This window comes from Talpa occidentalis, unplaced genomic scaffold (genome assembly GCF_014898055.3).
Source record: "Talpa occidentalis isolate TD23 unplaced genomic scaffold, MPIMG_talOcc4v2.1 talOcc4.7, whole genome shotgun sequence".
NCBI classification, from domain to species: domain Eukaryota; kingdom Metazoa; phylum Chordata; class Mammalia; order Eulipotyphla; family Talpidae; genus Talpa; species Talpa occidentalis.
The window spans coordinates 133,893,263-133,907,139 of NW_023605083.1; the positions used below are offsets into that span (position 1 = coordinate 133,893,263).

The following is a 13,877-nucleotide window of genomic DNA, read 5'->3' on the forward strand; positions in this document are numbered from 1 at the left end:
CCCGCGGCGCCCCCGGCGGGGAGACGGGGGTCCCCGCGCGCCGGGAGGGGCCGCCCGGCCGGGCCGCCTTCGGCGAGGGGAGCGGCCCCGCGGGGGGGACCGGGGCGCCCCCGATGTCGCCGCCCGGCCCGGGAGCAGCGAGCTGCGGGGCCCCCCGCGCCCCACACCCTGGCCGGGCCGTCCCCCCCCCGCGGCTGTGGAGACGCGTCTTCCGAAGCCAACGTGCCGCCCCGTCTCTCCCTCCCCAGCTGGACGCTCCACCCGGGGCTCGGCCCGCGCGCCCTCGGGGCAGGGGACAGACAGACTCCTGGATGGTTCTCCGGCCGGACAGCGGGCGCTGCGGGCTCCGTGTCTCCCCCGCACCCTTGAATAGGGCGGTCGAGTCACCCAGAGGACCCCGAATAAAAGTGAGTTTTCGGGAAGACCCACCAGGCCGGGCCGGCTGGTGACTCTGCCCGTGCAGACCCCCGAGGGGACCCTGGCAGGGGCCACAGCCCCGCAGACCCCCGGGCGTCCCCGCAGGCCTCGGGGTCCCCCCAGGCCTCGGCGCCCCAGGAAGCGGGCATCGCCTGCTGCTCAGGCCGGCGCGAGGCCCGTTCCTCCGCCGGGGCCCTGCGTCCTTCTCCCGCTGCTGTTTGTGTCCCCACACGCGGTGTCTCGGAGGGCCACCACCTTCGTTCGGCTTTTGGTGGAAGTTGTTGAAGACAAAACGATTCAGAACTAACCTTATCCGTCATCGCGGCGTTTTGGTGCTGATGCCGACTCGGAGCCCCGGGCCCAGCAGGCCGTGGGGCAGGCGGGGAGCAGCCCAGCCTCCAGCCGCTGCGGCTCTGCCTGCCCCCGGCTCCCCTGTGCGCTCCTTACTCTCCCCGGCAGTGTGCAGGGGATGGGGGCCCCTGCAGGCGCCTTTTCCCCTTGGGGGAGCGGGAGGTGCGCACCAGGCCTGCTCGGCTCGCGTTACCACGTGTGTCTGTCGGCAGGTGTGAGAGGATCGCCGGCCTAGCGCAGCCATGGTGCAGAAGTACCAGTCCCCCGTGCGGGTGTACAAGCACCCCTTCGAGCTGATCATGGCCGTGAGTACTGACTGCGCGTTATCCCGCGGCCGCTTGTTTTTTTAAGGGTTCGAATTTGGTGATCTGTGCGCAGACGCTGCTTTGCTGCTTGTCCCGCCGCGCCGCCCGCCCTCTCCGTGCCGACGCGCCGCAGCTCGAGTTTGTAAAATGTCTTTAAAATTCTAAGACTGAAAATAAAAATCTGCATGTTTGTTTTCTAAAAATGCCCTCGGGGTAATATTTGAGTTAATTTTCCCTGCGAGAGGGCCTCCCCGGTGGCGCAGCGGTTGAGCGCTGGGTTGCGAAGCTGCCCGCGGCCTCTGCGGCGCCGGTTCGATCCCCGGCTGCTCCCCGGCCACCGGAGGAGGGTCCCACATGGCGCGCAGACCTCTCCTGCCGCCCGCTGCTCCCCTCAGCAGTGTACTTCGGTCCTTCTGCCTGCTCTGCTCCCCGCTCTGGCTCTGGTGGATTCTCTCGCCCTCCCGTGCTTCTGACTGTACCCAGTGCTTGTATAAACAAAACAAACAAACAAATAAATAAATAAAACATGCCTCTATTAAAAAAAAAAATTAAAAAAAAAATATTTATAATTTTCCCTGCGAGAACACAGAAGTGGGCGTCTGACTAATGGTTCCTCTCTGGATTTTGCTCTTTGTTAAGCAGAAAAGGGATGTGGACAGCAGGCCCTTCCCTCCGCTGCGCATCTGGCTGGTGAATTCCCGTCGCACAGAACCGGCAGTGTGGACGGGGTGTAATTTACTCTCATGGCTCTGCTTCAGAGTCCCCCTCGTCCAGTTCATGAGTCATGTTAAAAATTCACAAGAGGCTGATAACGAAAGGCTTACATCTCTTGGTTATTTACCCACGAGCTTGACTGAGAATGAGCACTGCACTAGGTGCACAGCAAACAAAGGCACCTTTGCCGCTCACGGGATCGCCCCGGGGCGCGCCTTCCCCTTCCTGTCCGCCAAGGTGCCTGCAGGAAATGACAGCGTCCCGAGCAGCCACCTGAGGAAAACGTCCAGCTGAAGCAAGGTCGGGACCAGAGCTGAGCCCGAGAAGTGCCAGTGCCCTGCCCGCCCTTCCTCTCTGTCCCCCAAGCGAGCCTCTGCCCTGACTTCTGAAAATAGCCAGAGTCACACCTCCTCCCCGCCCCCGCCGGGTCCCTGCTTCTGTTCTGTACGTAAATAGACTCAGGTGTTTCGCCTCTGCTGCTCAGCGGCACGTGTGCGAGATGAATCCAGATCAATAACAGACTCACGTCCTCTCAAGGAAACATTTACGTCTATTTACGTTTAGGGGGCTTTTTTTTTAAAAATTGAGGTGCAGTTTACGACAAGAGCCACACACGTTCCGTGTGCATTTGTTCCGTTTTGATGAGTGTCCCAACTTCTGTCAAGAGGCTGAGCCTTTCCCTCCATTGCTCGTATCCCCTTTCTGTCAGGTGTGAGGGTTTTTTTGTTTTTTTTTGGGGGGGGGGTGAGTCTTAGCATTTTCTATTAATGGCTTATCAGACAGACTTGTTTCCTGTTTGTGTGTTCTGAGTGCTGGTTTGGCTTTGGCCGCCTGGTGGAGACCACGCTGCTAGCATGACAGGGGACATTGTCGTGGGGGCTGTCAGCTGCGCAGGGCCCGGGGAACACAGCTGGGACGGGCTGGGCCCCGGGAGTGGCCGAGAGCTGGCTCCTGGCGGCTCCTGCCTCAGCAGCTGGCATCCCTGGAACTCACCCTGGGGACTCTGCCCGCTCCATATGCCGGGCCTGTCCCCGCCGCCACTGACCGCTCTGCTCACTTCTCGTTTTCCTTCCCCCGAGGCTTCAGCTCATGTGCTTTTTCCGCAGGTCAGACCCGCTCTGGCCCCAGTTCAGTTCTGTGGTGTCTTGTGGCTGAATGTTGTGAAGTGACCAATTCTTGGCATGTTTCCTGGTGCAGGTTCTGGAGAGAGACCTGGCTGGACCAGCGTGCCGCTCGCTGGCCGGCCTGTGGGTCCGTGGCGCCGAGGCTGCTGCCCACGCCTGTTCAGTGGGCTGCTGGTGGGGTGGGGAGAGGCAGTGGGGGGTGGGAGATGGTGCGGAAAGGCTGCCATTGTAAGCAGGGAAAGGCCCCCCTGGGGGCGGGGGTGGGGGCGGGGCGGCCAGGTCTGGGGGCCTGGCGCCTTCTTTCCAAGGCAGTAAAGAAAAGTTGAAAGCTCAGATGCCCTCTGTTCCGAGCAGAGGTTGGTCTCTGCAAACGCTGGATTCGATAAAAGAGATACTTGATTGTTTAATGTTCACCTTCCTCATTTTCCTGATTTTATTATCTTCAAAATGGCAGCTCGCCCCGCCGTTGAATGCGTGGATCTGCACAAGTTGAATGCGTGGATCTGCACAAGTACTTGACATTCAGATTCTGAGCCACCGTCTCCCCCAGTCTTTTAAAATGGACTCGTTTTTAACTTGCTTTTGTCTTGAGGCTGGCAGTTGTCACTTTCTTTGGAGTTGCTAGGAAGTATTTTTTAATCTGGAAAGATGTTACCTTTTCCCTCCCAGAATTATATAGAAAATAGGGTGTTTTTGCGTCTCAGCAGTTCTCGTGGGGTGCAGGTTACCGCTCTTCTGACAGTGATTGTATGACGTAAAATCTTCAGTGTTGACTCTGCTTTTTATTTTCTCGCTGAGGAAAAACAGGGTCAGGATAGAGCTACTCTGAGAATACTCTTGTCAGTGCACTCAGAGTGAGGGAGGAGGCGCACAGCGACAGCGAGCGCGGCTGCAGCTGACGTGTTTCCGAGAGCCTCGGCGGCCGGGGCCAGCGGTGACTGTGTGGGTGCGGCAGCTTGGCCTGTGGAGCCGACCCCGGGCCCGGCCCTGACCTGTGGGTCCCATGAGCAGAACGGGACACATCGCTGCTGAGCCGACGTGGTGCCTGGTTTCGGCCGCAAGTCTCGTAACTCGGCACTGGCAGGAACTGGCCGAGGCAGGAGGCGCCGGGGGCAGATCGTGGGGTGAATGTCCGAAGGGTCTTCGCGCTTGGGCTCAGTGAGATTCCCCATTGGGCTGGGGCAGGGGGCTGGCGGCATGGATGTCCTGTGGACTCTAAAAAGAGTAAGCGCCTGGAAGCTTCGCAGAAGGCATTTGTGGCATTTTAGGGTGTTCTGTTCTTAGCTGTTGGTCCCAAACCAGAATTTTACACCTTCTGTGAGTTGAGAAATGGCTCAGCTCAGCCCCCCTTTGAGGGTGTGGAAGGAAGTTAAAGCTGAACAGGCAGCAGCGGGGGGCCGAGTGTGCCCCACGATGCGGTCCAGGCGTTCGGTGAAGGCTCTTCTTGGTGGGGATGTCTTTAACGGTTCCCGTCGCCCCCGAGACACTTCCTGGGGCCACTCCCCCTGACGCTTGAGGACAGTCTCCACGGGGGAGGGCCTGCCCGTGGGTGGCGTCTGAGAGGCCCCTTGCTCTGGGCCCGGACACGTGACCCCGCGAGAGGGGCCTGAGCAGGGGGTGCTTAGGCTAGTGCTTCATTTTGAAATCCTTGAGGAGGGACCCAAATTCTAAGACGTAACGTTTTTCAGCCACAGCTTTCCCCTTGCTGATGTTCGTGACCCTTGGCTGAGTGACGCAGGGGGCAGCAGCGGGGCCCCAGTGGTACAGGTGGGGGCCGGCTGGGGAGGCGTGTGGCTGCTGTGAGCGCCCCTGGCCCCAGGCGGCGTGGGCATGCAGGCCTCTGCCCTGTGCCAAGGGCCGCTGTTTGGGCGAGTTGGAACACGTGAGGGCAGAGGTGTCTGGGCCCCCGAAACCTGAGCCTGATCTGCCCCCCACCCCCCACCCCGGGCTCTCTGTGCCGGGATGTTGCCGTTCTCTTCACCCGCCCGCTCCCGCCACTCTCCCTCTGCTCACAGCCCTTCCGATGCTCCGGGACCCCTGCCGCCGAGGCACCCCCACGGCTCCAGCCTGGGGCCCAGCTCTGGAGGGAGAGTCCCTGCCCGTGGCTCTGCCCCGCTGGGGGTCCTGGGCTCCTGCCCACGCTGAGGGGCGTGTCCAGCTCTGAAGGGGCCCCAGCACTTGAATGATGGCTGCGAAATGTTCTTCTCTTCGTGACCCTTCATGTCCTACCCCCGCCATTTGGCCAATGGCCGCCGTCTTAAAGCGCGCAGACTCCCCACCGCCCCTCCTGCGCCCCAGCCTGAGCGTTTCCCCTTCCCTCTGCCGGCTCTGAGTCTCCCCACTCGCCCGCGTCCTTGAAGCCTCTGAGGAGCCCCCCATTTCCTCTGTCGTCAGTGTTAGGTGCATGTTTTCACTTGTAATTAAATTCTTTCATTCTCCAATCTTCTGGGTCGCTCTCCTGTTTTGTGGAGTCCTCGGGGCGCCGACTCTGTGGTTTCTCTTGCTCCCTCGGGGCAGCAGATAGTGGACGCTCAGGAGTCCTGGCAGCTCAGGAGTCCTGGAGTCCTGGGCTCCGGGGCTGGGGCTTGAGAAAGGCGTTGGCAGAAGCACGGCTGTTTTCAGGCAAGGGTTTACGTTGTCTTCGGCTGCCCAGCAGCTGGCCTCTTGTTCCCCTGGCCTTGTTCCCTTTTTGTTAACAGGACCGCAGTGGCACCGAGCTGCGCCCACAGTCCGGGCGGCCGGGGCAGAGGGCCCCTTGGCGTGGACGCCCCAGCCCAGCGGCGCGGCTTGCTCGCTCGCCTTCCCGTTTCCACTGCTCTTCCTCTTCGGAGCCTCGGGTCCCACCAAGGCTGGGGCGAAAGGGAGAGGGAGAGCCCTGTGAGACAGGGCCCCTCGGGCGCAGTCCCGCTCTGTGACTAGTGACGAGGCCGGTGGTGCGGACGTGGAGCGCGCAACAGGCTGTGGGGCCTGGCACCGCCCAGCACGCCCAGCGCTCGCCCCCGCCCCAGCCAGGTGACAGGTGTCACGCGTGTGTAAGCACAGGGCTCTGCCGGGAGCGTGTTCGTCTCCCATCAAAGGGGCATTTGTAGTTGTATTTTACTCCCGTTCATCCGTTCACAGGGTGCGTCTTGTGTCTTGTGTCATGGCCTGTGTCACTTTCTGCAGTCGGAGGGGGCCTCACAGTGCGTGAAGTAGAGGCTGGTCATTCCGGGTGAGGGTGGGGTGCGCAGAGGTCGAGCGGCAGAGTGCTTCTCGAGGGCCCCCTGGACACGGGCACGGACCGTGCCGCTGCCACCCATCTGGGGCAGGGAGCCAGGCTCTGCCGCTGTTGTCCTTGCTGGCGCGTCTGAGTCGCCGTCCCCTGACCTTGTTTCCTCCTCGGACCCACGTCCTGTCCGTGGTGGGCGTCCTGCATCATTTGAGTTATGAAATACTTTCATCTTCCTTGAAGAGCAGCCTCGCTGTCACGTCCCAGATGTCATCCCAGTCATTTCTGACAATGGTTTTCAAGTCTGTGAGCGCTGGTGTGATGCTGGAACCAGTGTTTTCCTAAGCCAAGGTACAGCTCCAGGAGCCTCGTAAGAGGTAGAAGCAGTTTTTACTCGAAGGCGCGCGCACTCTGCACTTGAGGTCGCTGATTCTAAACCCAGTTTATTTAGCACTTTCGTGGTCCACTTTCTGGATGATAGGAGAGGGGCTGGCTCAGTTTTTAGGGGGGGGACTGTGCTCCTCTCACTGGCCACAGTCCGTCCTGTCCCGCTGCAGGACCTGGGCGTCGTGAGTGGCGTTCTCGTCGTTAGAAAGTGCACACGGTGGCTGCTCCTGTGGCGCGCCGGGCTACCCGGCGCTCCCCTCTCCTCACCAGCCCCACACGCTTTGCACTCTGAACCACCCCCGTGTGCGCGGGCGAAGCACTTGTGCTTCAGTAGGAAATTTTTCAAGGAGAGACAGCAGGATCCGTTTCGGCTCCTTGCCTCTTTGATTTCCCTGTTTTTGTTTCAAAAAATGCCCAAACCGTGTAGAATGGAAAATTTCAAGCTTACACAGGTAGAGAGGACGGTCCATGCAGTTAGGTGCCCAGCTTGCCCGGCCCCCCGAGCCAAGAGCATCAGCATTTTGCTAGTACCCTTTCGTCTCCCCGCTTTCTCCCCCGGTGTGTTTAAAGAGGATTTCAGACATTCATTCATTCGTTGGTAAACACGTGCATGTGCATCTCCAGCCAGTGAGGACCTCTTTTTCTTCTCAAACCATAACCACGGGTCATACCACACCTGCTGCTGTGGACAGGGCCCCGGCTCGGGCCTGCTGGGGTCTCGGCAGTGCTCCCCGGGCTGTGTGCGCCGCGGCTGGCAGCCCCCACCGGTTCTTGCTTCTTATTCTTTATTCTCTCATTTTCTCCCTTCCCCTTGTTTCCTTTCGTTGCATTGATTTGTTAGAGAAACCAGGTCATTTGTCTCGTTCAGCTCCCTCAGCTCTCTGCTGACCTGGCCGCTCCCGCGGAGACCGGCGCTGGGGAAGGAGCTGCCCTCCCTGGTCAGGATGGCCGCGGCCAGCAGCTCTGCTCAGACGTGCTGCCGGGCCAGAGCTGTGCTCACGGCCGACTGCTGCCCACTTCCTTCCGGTGTCTCCCCTGCGTGACTGTCCTTTGGCATAGTTGACTTACAAATTAGATGCAAACTATTTTCTTTCCAATTTAAACTGGCCTTTTCTGTTGAGAAGGCCTTTTTAGCCCATCCCCTGGAGCTGGCATTTTGTGCAGAGAGCACTTGAAAGGAGCCCCTTCCTGGCAGGTCTGAGCAGCAGCTGCCAGGCGGCGGGGTCTGCAGTGTCCAGTCTGTCCCTGGCACATGCCTTTCACTGCAGCCCAGAGGAGGGGTGTGAGATGGGGGGGCGGTGGCCCGAGAAATTCACTAAATCCACAGGGAAATTCACCAGAGAGGATTTAGGTTAACTGGCCCTATAATTGATCCTCCTTTCTTGATTTTTAACTTGGCGCAGGAATGAGACAAGCAGTTTTATGTACTTTCAGCAGAATAATCTTACATGTTGTAATAGCCTCTAGTGCATGGAATTCCCTCAGAAGGTACACTTTGGTGTTCATGCGCTGGCCTTGACGGTGTCTAGCCGTGTCTCTCTTGAGTGTAACCACCGCTGTGCCTCTGCACGTGCTGCCGTCTGCGTGGCCGCATCGCCTGCCTCTGAGCCGGTGGGCCCGGGCACGAAGGGCATCTTGCAACTCTGATGAGGTGGCTTTGAGCTTCCTCTTCCCTCAGGTCTCTGCCCACTGTGGCCCCGCCTTGGGTTCTTTCCCCATCTCCTCGCCTCCTTGGTGCAGATGGGCCCTTCATTTCACAATAACTTGTTTTGCTCTTTTGGGGCCACTCTCCCTGCCTCCCTCGCCGTGTATTTTTTCTTTGCTGAGTAATGGGTGTTCGCTTTGGTAGTTTATGCTGTTTTATGTTATCCAGTTCTCTCACCTGAGATTTTCTTGGGCAGTCTCATTTAAGCCTGTGACTTCTGGTAGACGTTGTCTACCAGAGATCTCAAGGCTTTCTCTCCGGCCTGGACTGGACTCCCGAGCCTGCAGGCCCCTCGCCAGCTGCCTGCTGGGACCGCTGCCCTGACTGTCCCAAGGCAGACTCAGTGCATTTGAAATGGAATTCAACCCCCTCCCCCTCCCTGCTCAAAGAACACACCCCAACAGGAAAACAAACACAGTGCTGCCCCCCACCCCCAGCACAACACAACGCAGTGTTTCTCAGATACTCTGTCTTTTGCTTCTCTGAGCTGCTGCCTCTGACCCGAGGCCCTGCTGTGTGTCCTAACCCCTGGGTCTTCCCGGCAGCCTTCCCTCGCCCACCTTGGTGGAGGCCAGACCCAGGCTGGCCTGGCGTCCAGTGCGATCTCCCTGCACCTGCCCTTTAAGTGGTGGCTCCATCTCATCACAGCTCATCGCTCTCGCTGGGGCCTGCTTGGCCTTGGGTGCCAAGCCCAACCCCATCTCACCCCTGCCCAGCCCGTCTTTCTCAGGGCTGCCAGCGTCTGACCGTGCCACTTGCTGGTTTAAATCCCTAAGTGGCTGCCCCTCACCTTCGAGATGACGTTCTGACTTGCTCCAGCGCCATCTCCCCCTCCTTTCTCTGTAGCCTCCTCTGGGCTCTCCAGGCCCCGCAGACACCCCACGGTCTAGCTGGCCCAACAGCTCGCCTTTCTGCAGTGCCCAGAACCCACTCTTCCTCTCATGCCAACTCTTAACTGGTCAGGTTCACCTGCTCCTCGTTGGAGCCCCTGCTCTGTGCTGTGATGGCCACTGGCCCCCACGGGTCTCAGCCTTGCTGGGTCGCTAGGCGTGTCAGCTTTCCACTCACGTGAGTGTCTTGGGGGTGGGAATGAAACCCAGCCCTCTGGCTTTTTATCCCGAGCCTGTAGGAAGGCCTCGGAGCAGATCTGCTGGAGGAGTAGGCGAGTGGGGGGGTGTTTGCCGTGCCCCTGCGTTACTCCTGCCCTGGGGTAGTGCGTTCAGGCAGGCGGCTGGGCCGGAGCTCGCCCTCGTTGAGCTACCGCTGACCGTGACGGGCGCTGTGGGGGATCTGACGCGGGTTTACATTCCGCGAACAGCGCGTGCTCCTTGGTAGCTGACCGAAAGGCCGTCCTGGTCAGTGTCGCCTGTGGCGTGGGCTGCGCCTTCTTCCCGGCGGGGCTGTCCGCCGCGTGTGTGAACGGCCTGTTTCTGTGGTTCTTTCATGGAATGTAAAACTCATTTTAAAAATCTTGATAGATGGTGTTTCATGTCTTGGGGGTGCCCTCTTACAAGGGTAGACCCGAGGGTTGGTTATTACACGAGTCTTCTTTTCCTCAGGGTGTAAGTTGCTCTTTAGCACCGGGCGGGCCTCGTCAGGAACCGCGTGGTCGTTCTCCCGGCCCTCATTTAAGGCCTGTGTGGGCTTTCAAGACCGAGTCCAGGGCTGCAAGCTTAAGGCGCTTATTTGAAGGCGAGGGTTGACATGATCTCCGGCTGCACGGCAGGGCACGTGTTAGGATTTAGAGCATTCTCCCCGGCACTGTTGCCTTCACTCGGCTTCACAGAGCAGGGGGATGCAAACCTGACGCTCTCCATCCTGGGGCTCTCCTCAGTCAGCCTCTGGGGTGGGCCCTGCAGGTACAGGCCTTCCCCATGACTTGGGTGCTGCTCGCGCTTGAGTCGTGCTACAGGGCTGCCTAATCAGAATTTCTTTCTTTTTTTTTTTCTTGTTTTTTTTTAAAAGATTTATTTATTTTTATACAAGAATTGGGGTAAAGGCCAGAGATGCAGGGGGTGAGAGGATTCACCAGAGACAGAGTGGAGAACAGAACAGGCAGACGGACCAAAGTACACTACTGAAGGGAGCAGCGGGTGAGTCAGGAGAGGTCTGCTGTGCCATGTGGGTTTCTCCCTGGCCGGCTGGGTATCGAACTCGTGCTGCAGTGGCTGCGGATTGCTTCATAGGTTGCGTCTTAACCCCTGTGCCACCAGGGAGGCCCCCTAATCGGAATTTCTAGCAAAGGGGACAGGAAAAAAGAAAGTTGGTTTCAGTTAAAACTTTTTTTTTTTTTTAATTTAAAAGTTTTGAAAGGAATGGATTCTTTAACAGATTGTAAAAGAGATGCACTAAATTGTGCTTTCTTTGGAAGGGTTTAACCTGCACTGCAGGGAGACCGCCGTGGGCCGCTCCCAGCTGCTGTGCGTGGCTTACTGGGCGCTACCAACCGCTCCCGCTGGCGGTCGGACTTGTCTCACTTATTTGTATGACTTCGTTTGCTACTTTAGGTGGATTTAGTCCTCTTTTGTTGTGGTAAAATATACATAACCGAAAATTTACCATTCTCGCTGTTCCTGAGTGATTCATGTGGTGGAGTCAGGTGACCCGCGCCGGGCAGCCTTCCCTCGCCCACCGCCTGCGGGCCTTGGCTCCTTCCCCCGCGGAAACCCTGTCCCGTCGGGTCAGCCACCGGCTCTTGGGCCGCCTCCCCCAGCCCCTGGAAATCGCGCTCCCCCTTTCCCGCTGTGTGTCTCCACATGTGGCCAGACTGTCCTCTGGCGTCGGGCTTGTTCACTCAGTGTCCGTCTTCACGGCTCGTCCACGCAGCACGAGGCGGTTTCTTGCCTGTTGAAGGCTCCTTTGCAGGTTCCGCACACGCAGAACGTGATCCTGGTCCTCAGCCAGCGGCCTCTCGGTTGCGTCTGCCCTTTGGCTGTTTTCCTCACTGTACATTTTTAAAGTCCAGCTTTGGACTACAATGTCAACCAGAGGTCATCGGCCGTCTGCGCTCGGGTTTTGTCTCTTGTATTTGGTAGATTGCAGCTCCCAGGACGGCTTTCTTGAGGGCACCGCTCCTGCTCCGTCTGTTTACCAGCTGTCTTTAACCCGGGCCTCGCAGTTGCCATTGCGCTTGGTTTGTCGGCGCCTGCGGGCGGCTGTGGAATGGTGCCCGAGGGCGCGCTGACGCCCGCGGGGGCCAGGCGGGAGCAGGCCACCCTGGCTGGCCAGGGCACACTCGCGCGGCAGGCTCCTGTGGAGCAGGGCTCGGTCGCTGCTTTCCTGGTGGATTAAACCAGCGCTGGCACTCAGCCCGCTGACGGCAGGGTTTATTCTGGTGCATGGAACTGGGTAATATTTCCATAGCTCATTGCATTCTTTTATGTGGGCAAACACATGGCATCTTTGAAAGCTGACAGCTGCACTTCCTTGGAACACCAAATGCTTTTCTAAAGTCCATGAGTTTATTTTTTACACTCTGGAGGGTAAAACAGTGCTCTGTCAAATCCAACTTGATTCGAGAGGAATATGCAGAACAACTATTTTGTTGTCACATATACCCAGTTTGTTCTTCATTAGACAAAAAATTGTATGGAGTAGGGATCGTTTTTCCCAATCACTGCATGTTTTGGATGCCTTTGGGTCTTGGATCAGTCACGTGACTGCTTTAAATATAAAATCAGGCACGTGACAAGTAAGAGAAGAGGAACCTTCCAGAGCCTGGCAGGCATTCTTTGCCTTGAAGTGAGCATTGCCTGTGAAATATGTGACCTCCGGGACTTGTCGACCATGGAGAAGACACTGAAGTGTAAAGACCCCCTTAGAGAGTATTTGCGTACCTCTGTTTTGTCTTTTTAACTGGTGTCCTTTTAATTCTCTAGCAGGGGTCAGTGAATGTGCTTTTATTTTGATGGTTGAAAAATACACGCACTTTGAGATCACCTGGAATCTGTCATGTTTATAGGCAGGCGCTCTCAGACAGGACTTGGTTTTCTTTTATGTTGATTTTTTGGGTACCAAGTAATTCTATTTTAATGGTTAAAAGCAAATACAAGAAGAACAGAGGTGGAATTAATATGTAAATGGTGTGTTTGAGCCAAATATATTCTGTTACTTGGCAGGCAGGAGCTGTACCAATAAAGATCTAAATAGGGAAAAGCAGTGGGCACGGCGAGTCATCGCAGCTCCGGCTCGGGCCTGTGTCCGGTCCATCCCGGGTGGAAGGGAAATTCGTCTTCCCCCAATTGTCTTCCTCCCCAGCAGACGCCTGTTGCTACTGGGGTCTTACACGCGCACGTGTTTCCACTCAGTTGGTTTGTACATATCTAAGTGACATCCCAGTGAAAATAACTGGTCAGCACTGAAGGTCCCAGGAAACTTCTTTTTCGCAAGGGGTTTTATGTCACTCAGGCCTGAGGAGCAGCTCCTCTGAGGTAGAGATTTTGCTGTATTTTCATGAACCCAACTGGCAAAGAAGGGGGCCGTCCTGTGTCCTCCCTGTGTGCCCCGAGTGGCGTGTCTGGAAGTGACGGGGTGGGCAGGCACTTCGGCCTCCCTGGCCACAGCCTGCGGCAGTCAGCACAGCGCAGGTGTCCTCTCTGCCTCGTCCCCGGGGCAGGTGGGAGACCGTCTGTCTTTGTCTGTGGTTCTCGTGAAGAGGTTTTAGAGTGCCTTGTAAGTGGTCCTCAAGTACAGCTCAGCCGTGTTTTTAACTTGGAGAGCTCTTCAGTTTGACAGTGTTGGTTGTGGGCCCCCGGGGCGGCGGCGGGATGGGGGTTGGGGGGAAAGGCCTGACTTGGGGCCTGGGAAGCCTTCCCCGAGTGTTCCACAGCAGGCCTGCCTTCAGGGCCTGCCAGCCCCGGGGGCCTTGGGCTGTGCTAGGCCCCAAGCAGCCAGTGGCCCCCAAGCCTTCCCTATAACCTGCAGGCCTGGGTCCTGAGGGCAGGGGGACCCGACTCCTGTCCCCCTGTTAGCAGAACACTCGCCACAGGGAAGGCCTGAGGCTAATGGCGAGCATTTATGGGGTGCTTGTGTGCCTGTGTCTCGTTTGTTCCTCACACTTCTTTGTGGCATAGATTCTTCTCCTTCCACGCCCCAGCTTTACTGAGGTGTAGCTGCGTAGAACGTGTACTAGATGAAGGCGTGTAGCTTAATGTTGTGTGAATATATATATATATATATATATTACCACTGAGGGGAGAGAAACTTCCTCCTGTGTTCTTGACTGAGTCACCCCTGTAATAAAGGACAGAGTAGTAGGAGAAAAACATTTATTTGTACTTGTGGAGGAGCTCAGAGACGTGAGACCGCAGGGCAAGTCAGGCAAATGAAGGCTCACAGGCCACCCCAAGTTAAGGAGTCGGGGAGGGACGTGGGGCCTGGGCGGGGAGGAGCAAGCGTGTGTTAATAGTGTGCGCCCCTCGGAGAGGACTGGGAGCCACCGGCCCTGCTCCCCTCCCCCCTCTGGAGATGCTCTGCCTGGAGTTGGAGCTACAGTCTCCAGACCGTGACGGGGCCGCTGACGTTCTTGACTGTTGGGGCTTGATCGCCTTCAGCTCAGAACCCTCCGCATACCAGAGTGGCCGCTCAGGCAGGCTTGTTCTCCGCCCTCCACCCAGCAGGCGTCACACAGTTTTCCTTGCGATCACTTGGAAGATCTGCTCTTAGCA

The 13,877-nt window shown here is 57.8% G+C and overlaps 1 protein-coding gene across 1 annotated transcript in view; it reads left to right on the plus strand.

Moving 5' to 3' along the window:
- The first annotated feature begins 204 nt into the window (after positions 1-204).
- Positions 205-13,877, plus strand: part of SEC14L1 (SEC14 like lipid binding 1) — a 38,173-nt gene continuing 24,500 nt past the window's right edge. The window contains exons 1-2 of the mRNA XM_037491940.2: positions 205-407; positions 981-1,073. Coding sequence (XP_037347837.1) covers positions 1,011-1,073 — 63 coding nt within the window. The 5' untranslated portion in view covers positions 205-407; positions 981-1,010. The remainder of the gene's footprint in view (positions 408-980; positions 1,074-13,877) is intronic.